Source organism: Lipotes vexillifer, unplaced genomic scaffold, assembly GCF_000442215.2.
Source record: "Lipotes vexillifer unplaced genomic scaffold, Lipotes_vexillifer_v1.1 scaffold518, whole genome shotgun sequence".
Classification (NCBI taxonomy): Eukaryota; Metazoa; Chordata; class Mammalia; order Artiodactyla; family Lipotidae; genus Lipotes; species Lipotes vexillifer.
In genome coordinates, this window is record NW_006780945.1 from 1,459,341 (window position 1) to 1,473,807 (window position 14,467).

Genomic DNA, 14,467 nt, shown 5'->3' on the forward strand with positions numbered 1-14,467 from the left:
GTGGAAGCACACAGTCCTAACCACTAGACCACCAGGGTATTCCCAGAAACTTCTTTTATTTTGATTTTATTTTAGAATGGTTTGTGGTTCTCGGGCTTTAGTGTGTTTAAGAATCACCAGGGGGGGCTTCCCTGGTGGCGCAGTGGTTGAGAGTCCGTCTGCTGATGCAGGAGACACAGGTTCGTGCCCTGGTCTGGGAAGATCCCACATGCCGCGGAGCGGCTGGGCACTGCAACAGGAGAGGCCATGGCAGTGAGAGGCCTGCATACCGCAAAAAAAAAAAAAAAAAAAGGAATCACCAGGGAAGCTTGTTAAAAAAGAGGGATCCCAGAGCCACACTGCCCGAGACTATGCATTTAAACCAGCACGTTAGAACTTCCTTCGGGGGCCAGTGGTGAAGACTCCCTGCTTCCACTGCAGGGGGCACAGATTCGATCTCTGGTCAGGGAACTAAGATCCCACATGCTGTGTGGTATGGCCAAAAACAAAAACAAACAAAAAACCCAGCACCTTAGATGATTCTGATTCACTTATATTCAGACACAATTGGGACATACCTTAAAAACAAAAGATCAATAGCTCTGGGGAAACCTGACTTGAAGTTAGGCTTCCACTGCCTCTCCTGATCAATCTGCCTTTCTTGGCCTGTCCTACAATTAGGCCTTAAGCCTCCTCTTCCCCATGGCAGACCAGCTGGAAGCCCAGCAAATGGAGCAGACCCAAAGACTGGACAGTGGCTGCAGAGAAGTAGACAGATTTGACAGGTATTTAGAAGGTGGAATTGAGCAGACTTGGAGATTGACTGTATGGGGAGTGTGTGAAGGGGTCAAGGATGACCCCTGGCTTTTTGGCTTGGAGCAATTTTTTGTTGTTGTTGTTGTGTTTTTTTGTTTGTTTGTTTTTTGAGCTGTGCAGCACAGCATGCGGGGTCTCAGTCCTACAGTGGAAGCGTGGAGTCTTAACCACCCTGGACCACCAGGGAAGTCCCTGGAGCAATGTTATAATGGTGTATCATACAGTGACCGGGCAACTTGAAAGAGAGGGGCAGGTCTGAGAAGTAAATTGAGGAATTTTATTTTATTTATTTTTATTATTATTTTTTGCGGTACGCGGGCCTCTCACTGTTGTGGCCTCTCCCATTGCGGAGCACAGGCTCCGGACGCGCAGGCTCAGTGGCCATGGCTCACGGGCCTAGCCACTCCGCGGCATGTGGGATCTTCCCAGACCGGGGCACGAACCCGTGTCCCCTGCATCGGCAGGAGGACTCTCAACCACTGCGCCACCAGGTAAGCCCAAATTGAGGAATTTTAGTTGAGATTTGCTGAGTTCGAGGTGCCTCTAAGACATCCAAGTGGAGATGTTCAGAAGTCAGTTGGATTTATAGGCTGGAAATTCAGAGAAAGATCTGGACTAGAAATCTGGACTTGAGAATCATTAGCAAATAGATGGTAATAGAAGTGGGGTGAAGTCATTTCAGGAGAGGGGATAGAATGGGAAGAGAAACCGGTCCAGAACAAAACCCAAGGAACATTTAAGGGAAGGGCTGAGAAAGAAAGAAATTGCAAAGGGATCAAGGACAGGCCAGAGTCATAGCCCAAAGTCACAGGGAGGGAGTTCAAGAGGAGTGACGAACTGGGAAGCATCCTGGACTCAGCAAAGAGGTCTGCGGTGACCTTGTAGAGAGCAGTTTTAGTGGAACCAGGCACCAGATTGCAGTGCGTTGAGGAGTAAGTGGGAGGTGAGGGAGTGGAGACAGCTGGCGTGCACATTTTTTTCAAGCTATTTGGCCAAGAATGGAGAGAGATACGGTGGTAACTTCAGAAGGAACTAGAATTGAGAGTCTTTTTCTACGGTAACGGCTAATGTGCGAGTGGAAGAAAATAAAGGACATAATCAATAAAACCTACAGAGAGGAGTGGGAGACATCCACGGCACAGATGTTAGGATTGTGCTTAACACAAGAGGGACCTACTTCTATTTCTGAACGGATGTAAGGAGGAAGTGATCGATTGGTTTGGAAGCTTGATATCGGGTGCTTCTCTCTGATGGATTTTGCTTCCTCTAGGAGGTTGGGAGCCAGGCAATGAGTAAGGAGTTTGTAGGATGAACCTTTTTCCTCAGCTAGTCAGGGTTTCCAGCAGGACGGAAGTAGTCACGGCTCTAAGGCAAGAGCCTGGTGGGAAGCGGGTTGAGGCTGAAGCTTTAAAATCCAAGGGAAGAGAGGCTGACTGAGACGAAGTGTGATGTTCCTCTGACCCTGAGGAAAGCTGTATTTGGGCCACCGAATGAGAGGTTATTTTCCCAGAACCTCGTGCTCAGGCTTTGATTTAGGCTCCCCCTTTCTCGTCTAGTCAGTCTGCCTTCCACGTCTTGTGTGTCACGTCTAGGCCTCAAACCTCCCCGTCCCCAACGAGGACCAGCTGGAAGCCATTTTGATTAAGCTCCACCACAGAAGGAGGACAATACAGCCCCGCCCAGAGCCAGGCGCGCCCCCGCGACGGCCCGGGTGCGCGTGTCCGCGCCTCTTCCCGCCGGCCTGGCGGGCGCCGGGCCCACGCTGGGGCGGTGCGGGGCGGGGGGTGGCGGTGGTTATGTAAGCGTTGCGCGCTCCCGCGAGGCGGCAACCAATGAGGAACCCCGGCGGCTCGGGCTCGCGCACGCAGGATGGGGGGAGGGAGCGCACGACGTGCGCGCGCCCTCTCCCTCCTCCACCGCTGCCGCCTCCTTCTTCTGCCGCTCCTGGTGCTGCTTGTGTGCTCGTTCGGTGCGGACCTGGTACCTCTTTTGTGAAGCGGCAGCTGAGGAGACTCCGGCGCTCGCCATGGCCGACGAAAAGCCCAAGGTGAGCTCGGCGCCGGCCTCCGCGCCTCGCCGCGCGGCCGGCGTCACGGCGCGGGCCGGGGTCCGGCCCGAGCCCGCCGCGGGCTCCCCGCGCCTTCCCGGGCCCCCCACGGGGCGGCCGCGGCTCAGGCCCCGGCGCTCCGCGCCATTTTCTTCCCTCCCCTCTTCCTCCCTCCCGCGCGGGAGGAGGCCCCACCGCCCTCCCCCGCCCCCGGCCGCCTCGGAGTGCGCGCCGGGCGCGAGTTGGGCGGGCGAATCGCGGACACCCGCTGGCCCACCGGCCGCGAGCTGGGCTTCTTGGGCCTTCTGGCCGGGCGCGCGTGACGAGGGGCGTTAGGGCGCGCGGTGTCCCCACCCTCGGCGGACCCCGCGCCGGGCCGCGGCGGGGGTTGCCGCCTTGGCGGTGCCGGGCCGCGGCGGGTGTTGCCGCCTTGGCGGTGGCGAGGAGTTCCCTCCTCCCCGGGCTTCCCCCCTCCGGGATGGGGGCCGCGGGCATCTGGGGACCCCTGCCCTGGGCCTCACTGACCGGTTGAGGGCTCGGGGCGAATCAATGGGCTGCTGATGGGTTGGAAGCCGGATGCCCGTCGGCCGTCGTGAGGGGCCGGGGTTGGGGGATTCCCGGGGAGTATTTCCCACATTTTTTGTCGGAATGGGCAGTGGCTTTTCCCTGGGTGCCAAATAACCCCTAACTTGCCGAGACCATGTGGTTTCGAGAAGTTGGAGGCAGATAGATGTACGAGCAGAGAGACTTCGTAGGGCTTAACTTTTCAACGCGGGTTTTGAGGCTCCAGGAGGCTTTTCCCTGGATGACTTGGGCACACACTTCTTCCTGGCACACGAGACTTTCTTTTGGTTTGTTTTGTGACACCCTCCCCCCCCTTTCCATTCTGAAGTGGTTTAGGGGCTACAGAATTCCTTCTACACTTGATTTTGATGAACTTCAGATTGGGTCAGAATCTGCAAGGAAGACTTGTGGAATAAGTCTACAAGGAATAAAACTGTGCATTTGACTCATGACAACAAAGGGGAGGGGAGGATAAGCTCATAACTAAAAATAAACAAAAATGAAGCTGCACATAGAGGCGAACAATAATAGTGGTTCTGAGTTATACCGCTGCTTGGGAGAGAATCAAAGGATATTCCTCAATTAGGTGGATTTTTTTTTTTTTAATGTAGCTTGAGATTTGTTATTAAGCTGAATTTGGTAACTTTTAAACGAGATTTGTAATGAGTTTGAATTTCAAGCTCTAGATTTTTTTCTTGCATTCTGTACTCAAAGCATTTTGGAAAGAGAAAGGATGCTTATTTTTAATCTTTTTAGAGGAAGGACATATTTTGAGAGTGATACAATATATGTCATTTAAAAAAACTCAGATTCAAGAGGGCATTGCAGTAAATTGAGGGAGATCCATCTTTAAAAACCAGTTGTCGACACTGATAGTATTGGATGTAGGCTGCTTTTCTGTTTCTGTGACATCTATTTAATATTGTTGCTTCAGGGTTTCTTATCTTTCAGATTGATTTCAGCAGCTGCAAACAGCTGTATGCTGTGTTATAAGAATGAGAAACCTGTTGATTTCTGAAGCAACTTGGGCTGCTGCTGCTTTAAAAGGTGTTTGTTCTTCACATTTTCCAAATTCTACTTTTATTTTTCTTTCAACAGGAAGGAGTCAAAACTGAGAACAACGATCATATTAATTTGAAGGTGGCGGGGCAGGATGGTTCTGTGGTGCAGTTTAAGATTAAGAGGCATACACCACTTAGCAAACTAATGAAAGCCTATTGTGAACGACAGGTGAGGAACTGACTTGTATACTTCAACTGAATAAAACGTATTTTAAAAAAACAAACCTTATTTTCTTGAGAATAGAAACCAGAATAATATATCAGTAGATTATCTTTGGTAGAATGAATATGTACCTATATACTTGATATATCACAATTTTATCATACACTTGGTTTGTTGATTCTTCATAAAATCCCTTAGGGTGGTTAATATCACATATGATTCTAGTTCTATGCCAGAAATGCATCAAATTATTTTCACAACATGTGGTTTGTTCCCAAGGGGATGCAGTTTTACTTTTATAAGAAAATAAGAACGAACTTGATAAAATTTCTTGTCAGGCTCTTTTTTAACAATTTAAAATTTGTTTTGTGTCAAAACAATTTACTTCGGGTGTTTTAACCAATTTGGAAATAAATGTGAGTTTAAGGACATTGCAATTTTGCCGAAGCATGTAAAACTGTAATATTTTCTTTTTACACTAATAGTAGAGGTCAAGAGATTTAACCTCCTGAGCCAAGCATACACATTCCTGTATTATAAGGATATTTGAATTTTACAAAGAAAATAGTAAATTTTTTACCTCAGAAGAGGAAGTAGAAATGAACAGATGCTGGGAGGTAAATGTAAACTTTAAGACAAAGAAGCTTTTTTATGTGATGTTGAGTCTGTAACAATACAAAGGTAATTTTAAAGATGACTTTTGCAAGTATAACAGAAACTCTGGTAGATCAGTTAATCCACCAGTAACCTGGCAGAAGTATTTTTCTTGTTCAACCCTGGATGTATAATATATAAAAGTTTGGAAAATTATTTTATTAGACCAAAACAACTTATCTACATTGCAAATTCACCTCCTAAAAATAGGTTCAAAACAGAGTAAGGTTAAAACCTCTACAAGTTGGGAAATTGAGTTTGAGTTGATACTTGGGCCTTCTTCGTGAGACCGAAGGGCTTCTTAAACTGAAGATTTAAACTTTTTTTGAGTTTGAAGCTTTATTTTATGCCTAGTTTATTTATAACATAATAAGAGTACTGTGGTTATAATTTTTTATCTTCATAAACTTTTTCATAGTTCCTTACAAAGATATGCCCTTCAGTGTACTTTCATTTGAAGAATTCTGGTGAAATCCCCTAACAGTTAGTAAATATGTGCTTATTAATTGTGCTAAAGAATTTTTGCACTGGTATCTACCATATTTGAATACTAGTACTCCTTCAGGTTCCAGGGGAATTTTAAAAGGTAATCATTTTGTAGAATGTTTATGTAGCAAAACCTTATACAACATAGAAATTCATGCTCAGATTTGGTGACTTTCAACAAAATTCTCTGCATATCCTCACTTTTCTCTAATTACTATTAAATTTTAGCTTTTAATTGGTCATATTTTTCAACACTATGAAAATTTTCGAACTTAGAGAAAAAAGTTTACATTGAATACCCATGAGTCTACTGCCTAGATTAAGTGTTACCAATTTACTATATACATCTATTGATACTCTCTGTCCATCCTAAAATGGTCATATTTAAGACTTCCCATATTTCCTGTAGGGCCCCCAAAGGAGCTTTTTATCTTTTTTTTTTTTTTTTTTTTAACCAGATGCCTGTGTGCTGGGGCATTATACTGTGTGCCAGAAAAAGTAAAGCACATCCTGTGTATTCTAGATTATCCTTATAGGAAATTGTCTTATAAGATCTAGTTAGTGGGTCAATCAAGAATTTTTTAGTTTTCCTGCTATGTTAAAGTAAGTCTCCTATATTACCCAGTGTAAATAAAGTTTTCCTTTATTTTTTTCAGTTATTAGGTATAAGATTGGGATTATATTTGACTAAACTTGTTGGGTCCACTCTTAACTTGCACTAGAGGAAAAAGAACGTTGGTAATCCATAAAAAATATAATTCCACTGCATATCTGTTGGAATGCAAATGTGAAAATATTATCCAGGAAGAATTTGGAAAGATGTTTATTCCCATTTTCCTCTTAAATTGGGGATAACCTCAGAGTTGAGTGAAACAAGATCCCTGTTTACTTTTCAAGTGGTTTCTCTGGTTCTCAGGAAGAGGGAGTTGAAGTATCATCTAACTGGGCTGATTCCCTGCTTTCTAAGTGTAGTTACAGGTTATTAAAAAAACCAAAATATTTCTCCGATCTGATTTGCATAGCTGCAGTTTTTTTGGCAGGTGAGACTTCTTGACCAAAGATTTTTCCTATCAAGATGAATTGAATGCTCATATTTACTTTCTAATGAACTCATTTGGTGTTGGATCTCTGGAGGAGTTCCAGTGAATGCCTAATAGGCATCTAAAACTAAACATGCAAAGCAGGACTCTTGTTTCTACTAGAAATCTTTCTCTGTTGTCCCCACTCAGTAAATAGCACCATTCTGCATCTAGTTGTCAAAACCTTAGGGTCCTCCTTGATGATGCATCATAACAAATAAAATCCATCAGCGAATTGTTCTCTATCTAAACTTGGTCCAGCACAGTAGCCACAAGCCACATGTGAGTGTTTACCACTTGAAGTGTGGCTAGTGCAAATTGAGATGTGCTGTAAAGTGTAAAATGAATGCCAGATTTTGAAAACTTGGTGTGAAAAAAGTTAAATATCTCAATTTTTTAAATGTTGATTATATGTTGAAATGGTAGTATTTTTAAATATGTTGAATTAAAACTTTTATCAAACTTTTACCTTATTTTTAACTTTTTAATGTGGCAATCTGAAAACTTAAAATACCATATGTGGCTGACATATTTCCATTGCATAGTGCTGAGCCCGCAACCATTTTTATTCTATTCCTGATTAACTACTACCTCAGGGACTTCTCTGATTAATTCAAAGTGCCTTTGTTGCCATCACTGAGTCCTCTCACTCTTTTTTGTTTGTTTGTTTTGATTTGTTTTGCATTGATTATTGTCTGTATTTATCTCTCTGCACTAAAATGTAAGCTTCATGAGCATAGGGCTGTTTTATTATATGACTATTTTTCTAGAGCCTAGACCAGTGCTCAGCATATAGAATGTGTTCAAATGCTTGTAAAAGAATAGAGAACATTCAAACCTAGTATTTCTGTAGGTTGGTTTCTAAGTAAGTTGTTCATTCACATGTAGAGTTAGACTTTGCCCACTTTATATTAGCCACATATCCTTCAGGCAACTGATTGAGAGCATACTATTCCATTCTAGTGTAAATCCACCCCAACATTGTTTACTAGATTGTCAAGTGGTTTCAGAGAGCACAGAATAATTGGTTTAGTCCAGTTCGTTTTTGTGAAATGAAGAAATGGGGTCCTGAAGAGAGAACCTCACACAGCTCTTCTGGAGCACAACTCTAAAGCTCAGGGATGAGATTTATACAGAAGAGGAAACCAAATACTGGTTTAATGCAAATTCATTGTTTGAATTTACATGGTTTATAGAATCTTAAAGGCAAGTTTCCTGAATTTTGGACTTTTGATCTCTAGCAAAATAAAAGAGCTTTTATTGATAAGGAAAAGTGTAAAAACAGGTGGCAATAAAGGAATACAATTTGCTTGTGTTCTGCTGGCCCTGCCTTCCCTTCGCCCTTATTTTGAATGGCCACGCCATTGGATGTAGTGAAGGAAGAACCCAGCATATAGAAGATGCTAAGAGTTTTGTTGAAGCAGAGTCTCCAATGGAGTGTTTGTAAGTAGATAATACTTAGTATTAATGGCTTGGCATTGAATTCTTGGTTACTTTGTGTAATTGCAAACTAAATTTGAAAGTCATGAGGAATGAATTAGTTTATGGCTGTCATGTACCTGGTGGGGGATTGCTTGTATTCCTTAAGACAAGGGCTAGTCTGGAAGTGGTATGTGTCAAAGACCAGAATGTTGTGTTGTGTTTTGTTTAATATTTATTTATTTACCTATGTATCTATCTGCACCGGGTCTTAGTTGCGGCATGTGGGATTTTTGTTGCAGCGTGTGGGAACTTTTTAGTTATGGCATGCGAGATCTTTAGTTGCGGCATGCGGGATCTAGTTCCCAGACCAGGGATCGAACCTGGGCCCCCAGCATTGGGAGCGTTGGAAGCGTTGGAGTCTTAACCGCTGGATCACCAGGGAAGTCTCAAAGACTAGAATTTTAAAGGAAAGCAGTATGATTTTCACGTGACAGGTAGTTTTAGAGACCAATTCAGTGAATCCTTGTTAAATAAGGGAATACAGTTGTTAAACAAGTGTTCATTGAACACTTTATTTCAATATTTTTAGTCCTAGGAACTCAGTTTAATTTCTCTTAAATATCAATTAAAACAGGGAGTTTTTGTAACGAGAATTATAGTTTGTAATTTGAGCATGATACAGGAATGGCTTTGTGTAAGATGCTTCCAAGAAAGGTATTTTTCAAGTTAAAATATTCACAGCATACCTCCAGAGAAATCTTGTCCTCATTTGGTTGCAGTTACCAGCAACTTTACTGTTCCGCTCTTTTCCCCTTCTCCCCGCTCCTGTGTCCGGTAGGTGATTCTTAATAATGGAGTCCCCTTTGCAGAAAGGGGCATATTTAAGCTCATTTATCTCCTTAAATGCACATAAAAATTTCTTGACACTCCCTTTTTGTAATAAAGCTTCTCCTCAACTTAGCTTTAGGTTTATTTTCAAATAAAAACAGAAAAGGAAGCATATTTAGATACTGCTTTTCATCCATTTTATTCCATCAGTATTTAGCACCTACCATGTGCAAGATATACAGTATGTAACTAAGGCTAGATTTCTATCCCTACTGGAGCTTATTTTCTAGTATAAGGTTGACTAATAATTGCAGACTTGTGTAAGTACTAAGGAGAAAAAAGCAGGTGCTTCTTTAGAGCTGTTCCAGGATTTTCTTGGATGTGGATTGTGGTCTTATAGATGGTTTTAGGGACCAGTTATTGCCTTGTGTTTTGTTGTAAATGTCCTCACTGCCCAAGGATAAGAACTTGAATATGCCTATGGTGTGCCTAGTATTGTGCTGGGCTGGGGCTTAGGTTACTCTTACATAGTGGTAGGAATTGTTTGGATAGACATGAAGGGAAGGTAGCTTTTAGGCAAAGTTTTATTTTAATCATTACACCTTTTTTAGGTGACTTCAGTTTTCATATTATTAATGGGTTTTGTTTATGTGTTTGTTTTTGGAGCGCTTTTTAATGTGCGTTGAGGAATGTTGACATGTGCATCTGTTGCTTCAAATTTCCTTTCAGTATCTAACTCGTTTAAATGCACTGTTTGACTCAAGGTATGATATGTTCAAGCTTGAAGTAGCTATGGTCTCAAAAACAGCCCTTTTTTTTTTTTAGTCCTTTTTAAGAAAAATCATTTTTCCAATGAAAATCAAACATAGTATAGTTTAAAGAAAGTGAAAATCACTCCAAATCATTTAACCAATATAGAAATGTTAACATATTGATAATCATTTATTTAGGTCTCTCTTTTAAATATATTCATGGCCAAATATGCATGTAGTTTTAGTTCTTACTGTTTCTTTGCATTCTTATTGCTTTTAAACTCTTTGTCCAGGGTTTGTCAATGAGGCAGATCAGATTCCGATTTGACGGGCAGCCAATCAATGAAACAGACACACCTGCACAGGTAAAAATGTCTTTGTGCTAACTAGAAAAACCAATGTTTTTTATAATTTTCTCAACAGCTTTGTTTATTAATTTGTGAACTTCTAGTCATTGGAATATAGTTCTTTTTTTCTTTTTTTTCTTTTTTTTTTTTTTTCCTGTACGCGGGCCTCTCACTGTTTTGGCCTCTCCCGTTGCGGAGCACAGGCTCCGGACGCGCAGGCTCAGCGGCCATGGCTCATGGGCCCAGCCGCTCAACGGCGTGTGGGATCTTCCCGGACCGGGGCACGAACCCGTGTCCCCTGCATCGGCAGGCGGACTCTCAACCACTGTGCCACCAGGGAAGCCCTATAGTTCTTTACCAGAGTTCAAAGCTGTGTAAAATATGGCCAAAAGGGAACAGAAAGAAAAAATAGATTCAGGAAGTGCCAATGGTTTTTAAATATTCAGTTATCACTTAGTAAAACTAGTAGGTCGTTTTACTTTAATCCATATTTTTCCTCTTGCCAGCATTATTTGAAAAAAAATAAATAAAATTCCTGTTTGTTACTTCAGAATGTTGTTTTCCTTTTGTTTTCATTGCTGCAGCTCTAAATCATACCCAGGGTTCCCCATAAGCGATTGGTTGGCTGTTTATCCTAACCATTTTAGCCCCTCATGAATTCTCTTGTACCTATACTTCGGAACTGAAGAGAATCTAGTGGCTCTAACTGCAAGTCTCTTGATAGCTTATGTTTCACAGGGCTGTTGGTAATAGGTGGCTTTCCAAACCCTTACTACAAAAGGTGTTGTCTGATCCCTTAATCTCTTTACTTATTACTTCAGTTGTTCTGTCACTTTGTAGGGGATCGGCTGGGCTATCTTCTTTAGCAGAAACTTTTTGTTTCTTTTTACCTTCTGAAATTCCATTTAAGACATTCTGTTTTGGGGGAAAAAACTTTGATAGCAGAAATTTTAAATTGGAGCCCTTGTCCTTTTGAATTTGTTTTATCACCCCATAAAAACTAGAAAGTGATAAATATGGTATGAGTGAAGCAGAAAATCCAGATTGTGGTTTTGTTGATAATCTTCAAAAACTTGAAATATCTATGAGTTATACTTGAGGGAAGAATATTTTGAAGAAATTTCTGTTGATGAGTCTCCAAGAAGCAATTATAGTATGTAGCCACAAGGAGGAGCTGAATTCTCTTGATGAATGAGAGAGAGAGAAAGCTCTCTTGTATCCTTTGAAGGCATTTAAAGTTTCACTATAAAATTGAAAAACATTCCAGTAGTTTCATTTCAGTGGATAGGCTGAAGACCAGTTTTGATGGATTTAAAAGAATAAAAAGAACCCATTATGCTAAACTCTGATGGTAATGTATTTTCTGTTTTTTGAAGCCCTCACCCACCGCCAAAAAAAAGTCTGGGACTTGTCTGTGATGCTGGCTGCAAATGATTATCCCTGAGGAGGGGTTGTCCAGGACCCACGTTTATAAATCTTCAGATTGAATTTGGAATTGGCCTCACTTTAGTATTTGGAGTTGAATTTATTTTTAGAGTGAAATTGATTCGTTTTAGAATTGTTCTTCCAGTACTTATTAAATAGCAGAATTGTATAAATTAGAACATCTGCTTAGCGGCCAATTTTAATAGCAGTGTAACTGTTATATACTCATTCTCTTAAGTACTTCACTTTCTTTGACTCATTTAGTTCTCATAACTGAATATTCCATTTTACAAATAGAGAATTGAGAGTCATTAATATTTTAATGCTTTAGTTCTTTTACTGTATTTGAACTTCATTAGAAACAGTTCCCTTTCCTGTCTTTAGATGCCCAAGGTTGTTGTTTTATCTTCAAAATTACCAGTTTTTAGAAAATTTTTCTTGGGTAATTATCAGCATTATAAACTGTTCCAAAGCTTGTTTACCTTACAGTGTTGCCATATGTACCAAGACCTTCTTGCTATCAACATGGTTTTATGTATAATGTGTGGGTAGTAAACCTTGCAAACTTAATAGCATTTTGAATTTTGATTTTTTTTTTTAACAAGTCTGTTTTTGCCCATGCTCCTCTTTTTTTTTTTAACATCATTATTGGAGTATAATTGCTTTACAGTGGTGTGTTAGTTTCTGCTTTATAACAAAGGGAATCAGTTACACATATACATATATTCCCATATCTCTTCCCTCTTGCGTCTCCCTCCCTCCCACCCTCCCTATCCCCACTCTATGCTCCTCTTCTTACTACATAGTGGTAACCACTGTTTTTTGCATAGGCAAAGATACATCCATATTATACACATACACACAAACTTAAAAATATATATACAAATATAGTACTATAAGCTGTTTGCTGCCTAGTTTTAAAATTTTTTTAGCCTAATACCATATATAAGGGATATTTCCATTTCTGCATGTGTAAATCTACTTATTCTTTAATAATAGGTACATGGTATTTCATGTATGCATGTACTATATTTTTGGGGGTTTTGATATTTTGGTTATTTTCAGTTTTTTGCTCATCTAAACAACATTGCAGTGAGAGCCTTTATAACACATCACTTTTATTTTCAATAATTAAAGGTGAGATGATTTAACTTATGGACATACTCAGCTTTTTAACTTAAAAACTCAATTTTCTGTAATCTTCATAAAAAAGACCAAGTGAAAAATTACTTAAACCTAAGTCTTATGCTACTTTAAGCTGTGGGACATTTAAAATAATGAACACTGGAACTGGGTGGGACTCGTGCAGATTTTCAGGCTATTTAAGTCTGATGGTTATAAATTTTAAGAGCTAAATAACCAATGGCTGATTGGTTTTTTTCTCATTTATGCTAGTTGGAAATGGAGGATGAAGATACAATTGATGTGTTCCAGCAGCAGACAGGAGGTGTCTACTAAAAAGGGAACCTGCTACTTTACTCCAGAATTCTGTTCCTCCAGACCAAGAAGACATTCTCAATTAGAAAACCGCAATTTGGTTCCACCACATCCTGACTACTGCAGTATAGTTTCTCTATTCTTTCATTTTCCCCTTCCCCATTCCTTTATTGTACATAAAGTAACTGGTGTATGTGCACAAGCATATTGCATTTTTTTTTTAACTAAATGGCCAACGGTATGTTTTGATCGACATCAAATGGAGATGGAATGGGGAAAAATACTGGTTCTGTGAAGATACCCCCTTTTCTCCATTAGTGGCATGCTCATCAGCTCTTATCTTTATATTCCAGTAAGTTATTTTGCTCTCACTGTTTAACAAAAAAAGAACAACATAAAAATTCTTGCATACCTTGTTCGATTGGAGAATTTTAATGTTTTTCATTTATCATTGTAAAACCAAGGACAATTTTATAACTTTTTTGTACGTAGCTGTTACATGTAGGGCAATCTGTCTTTAAGTAGGGATAAATTACTCTAAAAGAAATGAATCCTAGATAGTTTTCCCTTCAAGTCAAGCGTCTTGTTGTTTAAATAAACTTCTTGTTTAAAATGAGCTGTTTTCTTTATTCTGAGGAATATTAAATAGAAAGTTGAAGCTTAGAGAAAAACATGACCTGAATAGGCCTACTAGAAGTAACATTTCAAGGAAGGAATAAAGGTACTTTGCATTTCTGACAGACTAATGCAAAACAGGGAATAACAAGGTTATATAAATGACTAGTAAGGAATGTCCTGAGGCAGAGTGGGGTAGAACATGCAGCTAAGAAAAAATTCTAATTTTGCTGACTCTGCTGATAAATCACTTGACCATTCTAGTCCTCATTTTGTCTGATGGTAAATACTCCATAACCTAAAACAGTTTTTGTTCCTTATTTGAGGATGTTGAGGGACAGAAAATACTTACCTACGTATACCCATTCTTACAGCCTTAAATATGCAGATCCCTACAGCTTTTAAATTCAGATGTATGGGGAAAGATAACTAAAGAACCAATAAACAGAATATTGGAGCTGGAAAGATATGTAAAGATTATCTAGTTCTAACCCCTGTTTTAAAAAGGGCAAGGCTGAGGTCTAGAGCGTTATTCGTCACATAGTTAGATGGCTATGAAACTGGAACTTAGAGGTTAGGTTTTCTGATGCCTGTTAATTGAATTTTCCAATAATGGTTTTCAAGAGACTGAATTCCCACCCTTACTGCCTAACAATGTGGCCTTTTTGGATCAAGTCCCCATGAACTATCATGCCTTGTCATTCACTTAATTCACTCTACCTCTGTTGCAATATAGTCTTTTTTATATTCCCCATTTCTGTAGTGAATAAGCTTCCCCAGAGACAGCAGGAA

At 40.5% G+C, this 14,467-nt stretch overlaps 1 protein-coding gene across 2 annotated transcripts; it reads left to right on the plus strand.

Moving 5' to 3' along the window:
- The first annotated feature begins 2,659 nt into the window (after positions 1–2,659).
- Positions 2,660–13,676, plus strand: SUMO2 (small ubiquitin like modifier 2). 2 transcript variants are annotated; one of them, XM_007454357.1, is made up of 4 exons: positions 2,660–2,842; positions 4,505–4,636; positions 10,145–10,216; positions 13,019–13,676. In XM_007454357.1, exons 1-4 carry the CDS (start codon positions 2,822–2,824, stop codon positions 13,079–13,081), a joined length of 288 nt encoding a protein of 95 aa, XP_007454419.1. In that variant the 5' UTR covers positions 2,660–2,821; the 3' UTR covers positions 13,082–13,676. The 2 variants fall into 2 exon arrangements, with proteins under 2 accessions (XP_007454419.1, XP_007454420.1); XM_007454358.1 differs by lacking the exon at positions 10,145–10,216.
- Positions 13,677–14,467: the final 791 nt, after the last annotated feature.

What these genes read in the sequence shown, in the direction of transcription:
- SUMO2 (XM_007454357.1), top strand. Translation starts at nt 2,822, where the DNA reads ATGGCCGACGAAAAGCCCAAG. An exon ending in AAGCCTATTGTGAACGACAG is followed by an intron (nt 4,637 to 10,144) that starts GTGAGGAACTGA and finishes CTCTTTGTCCAG; the next exon opens with GGTTTGTCAATGAGGCAGAT. An exon ending in AAACAGACACACCTGCACAG is followed by an intron (nt 10,217 to 13,018) that starts GTAAAAATGTCT and finishes CATTTATGCTAG; the next exon opens with TTGGAAATGGAGGATGAAGA.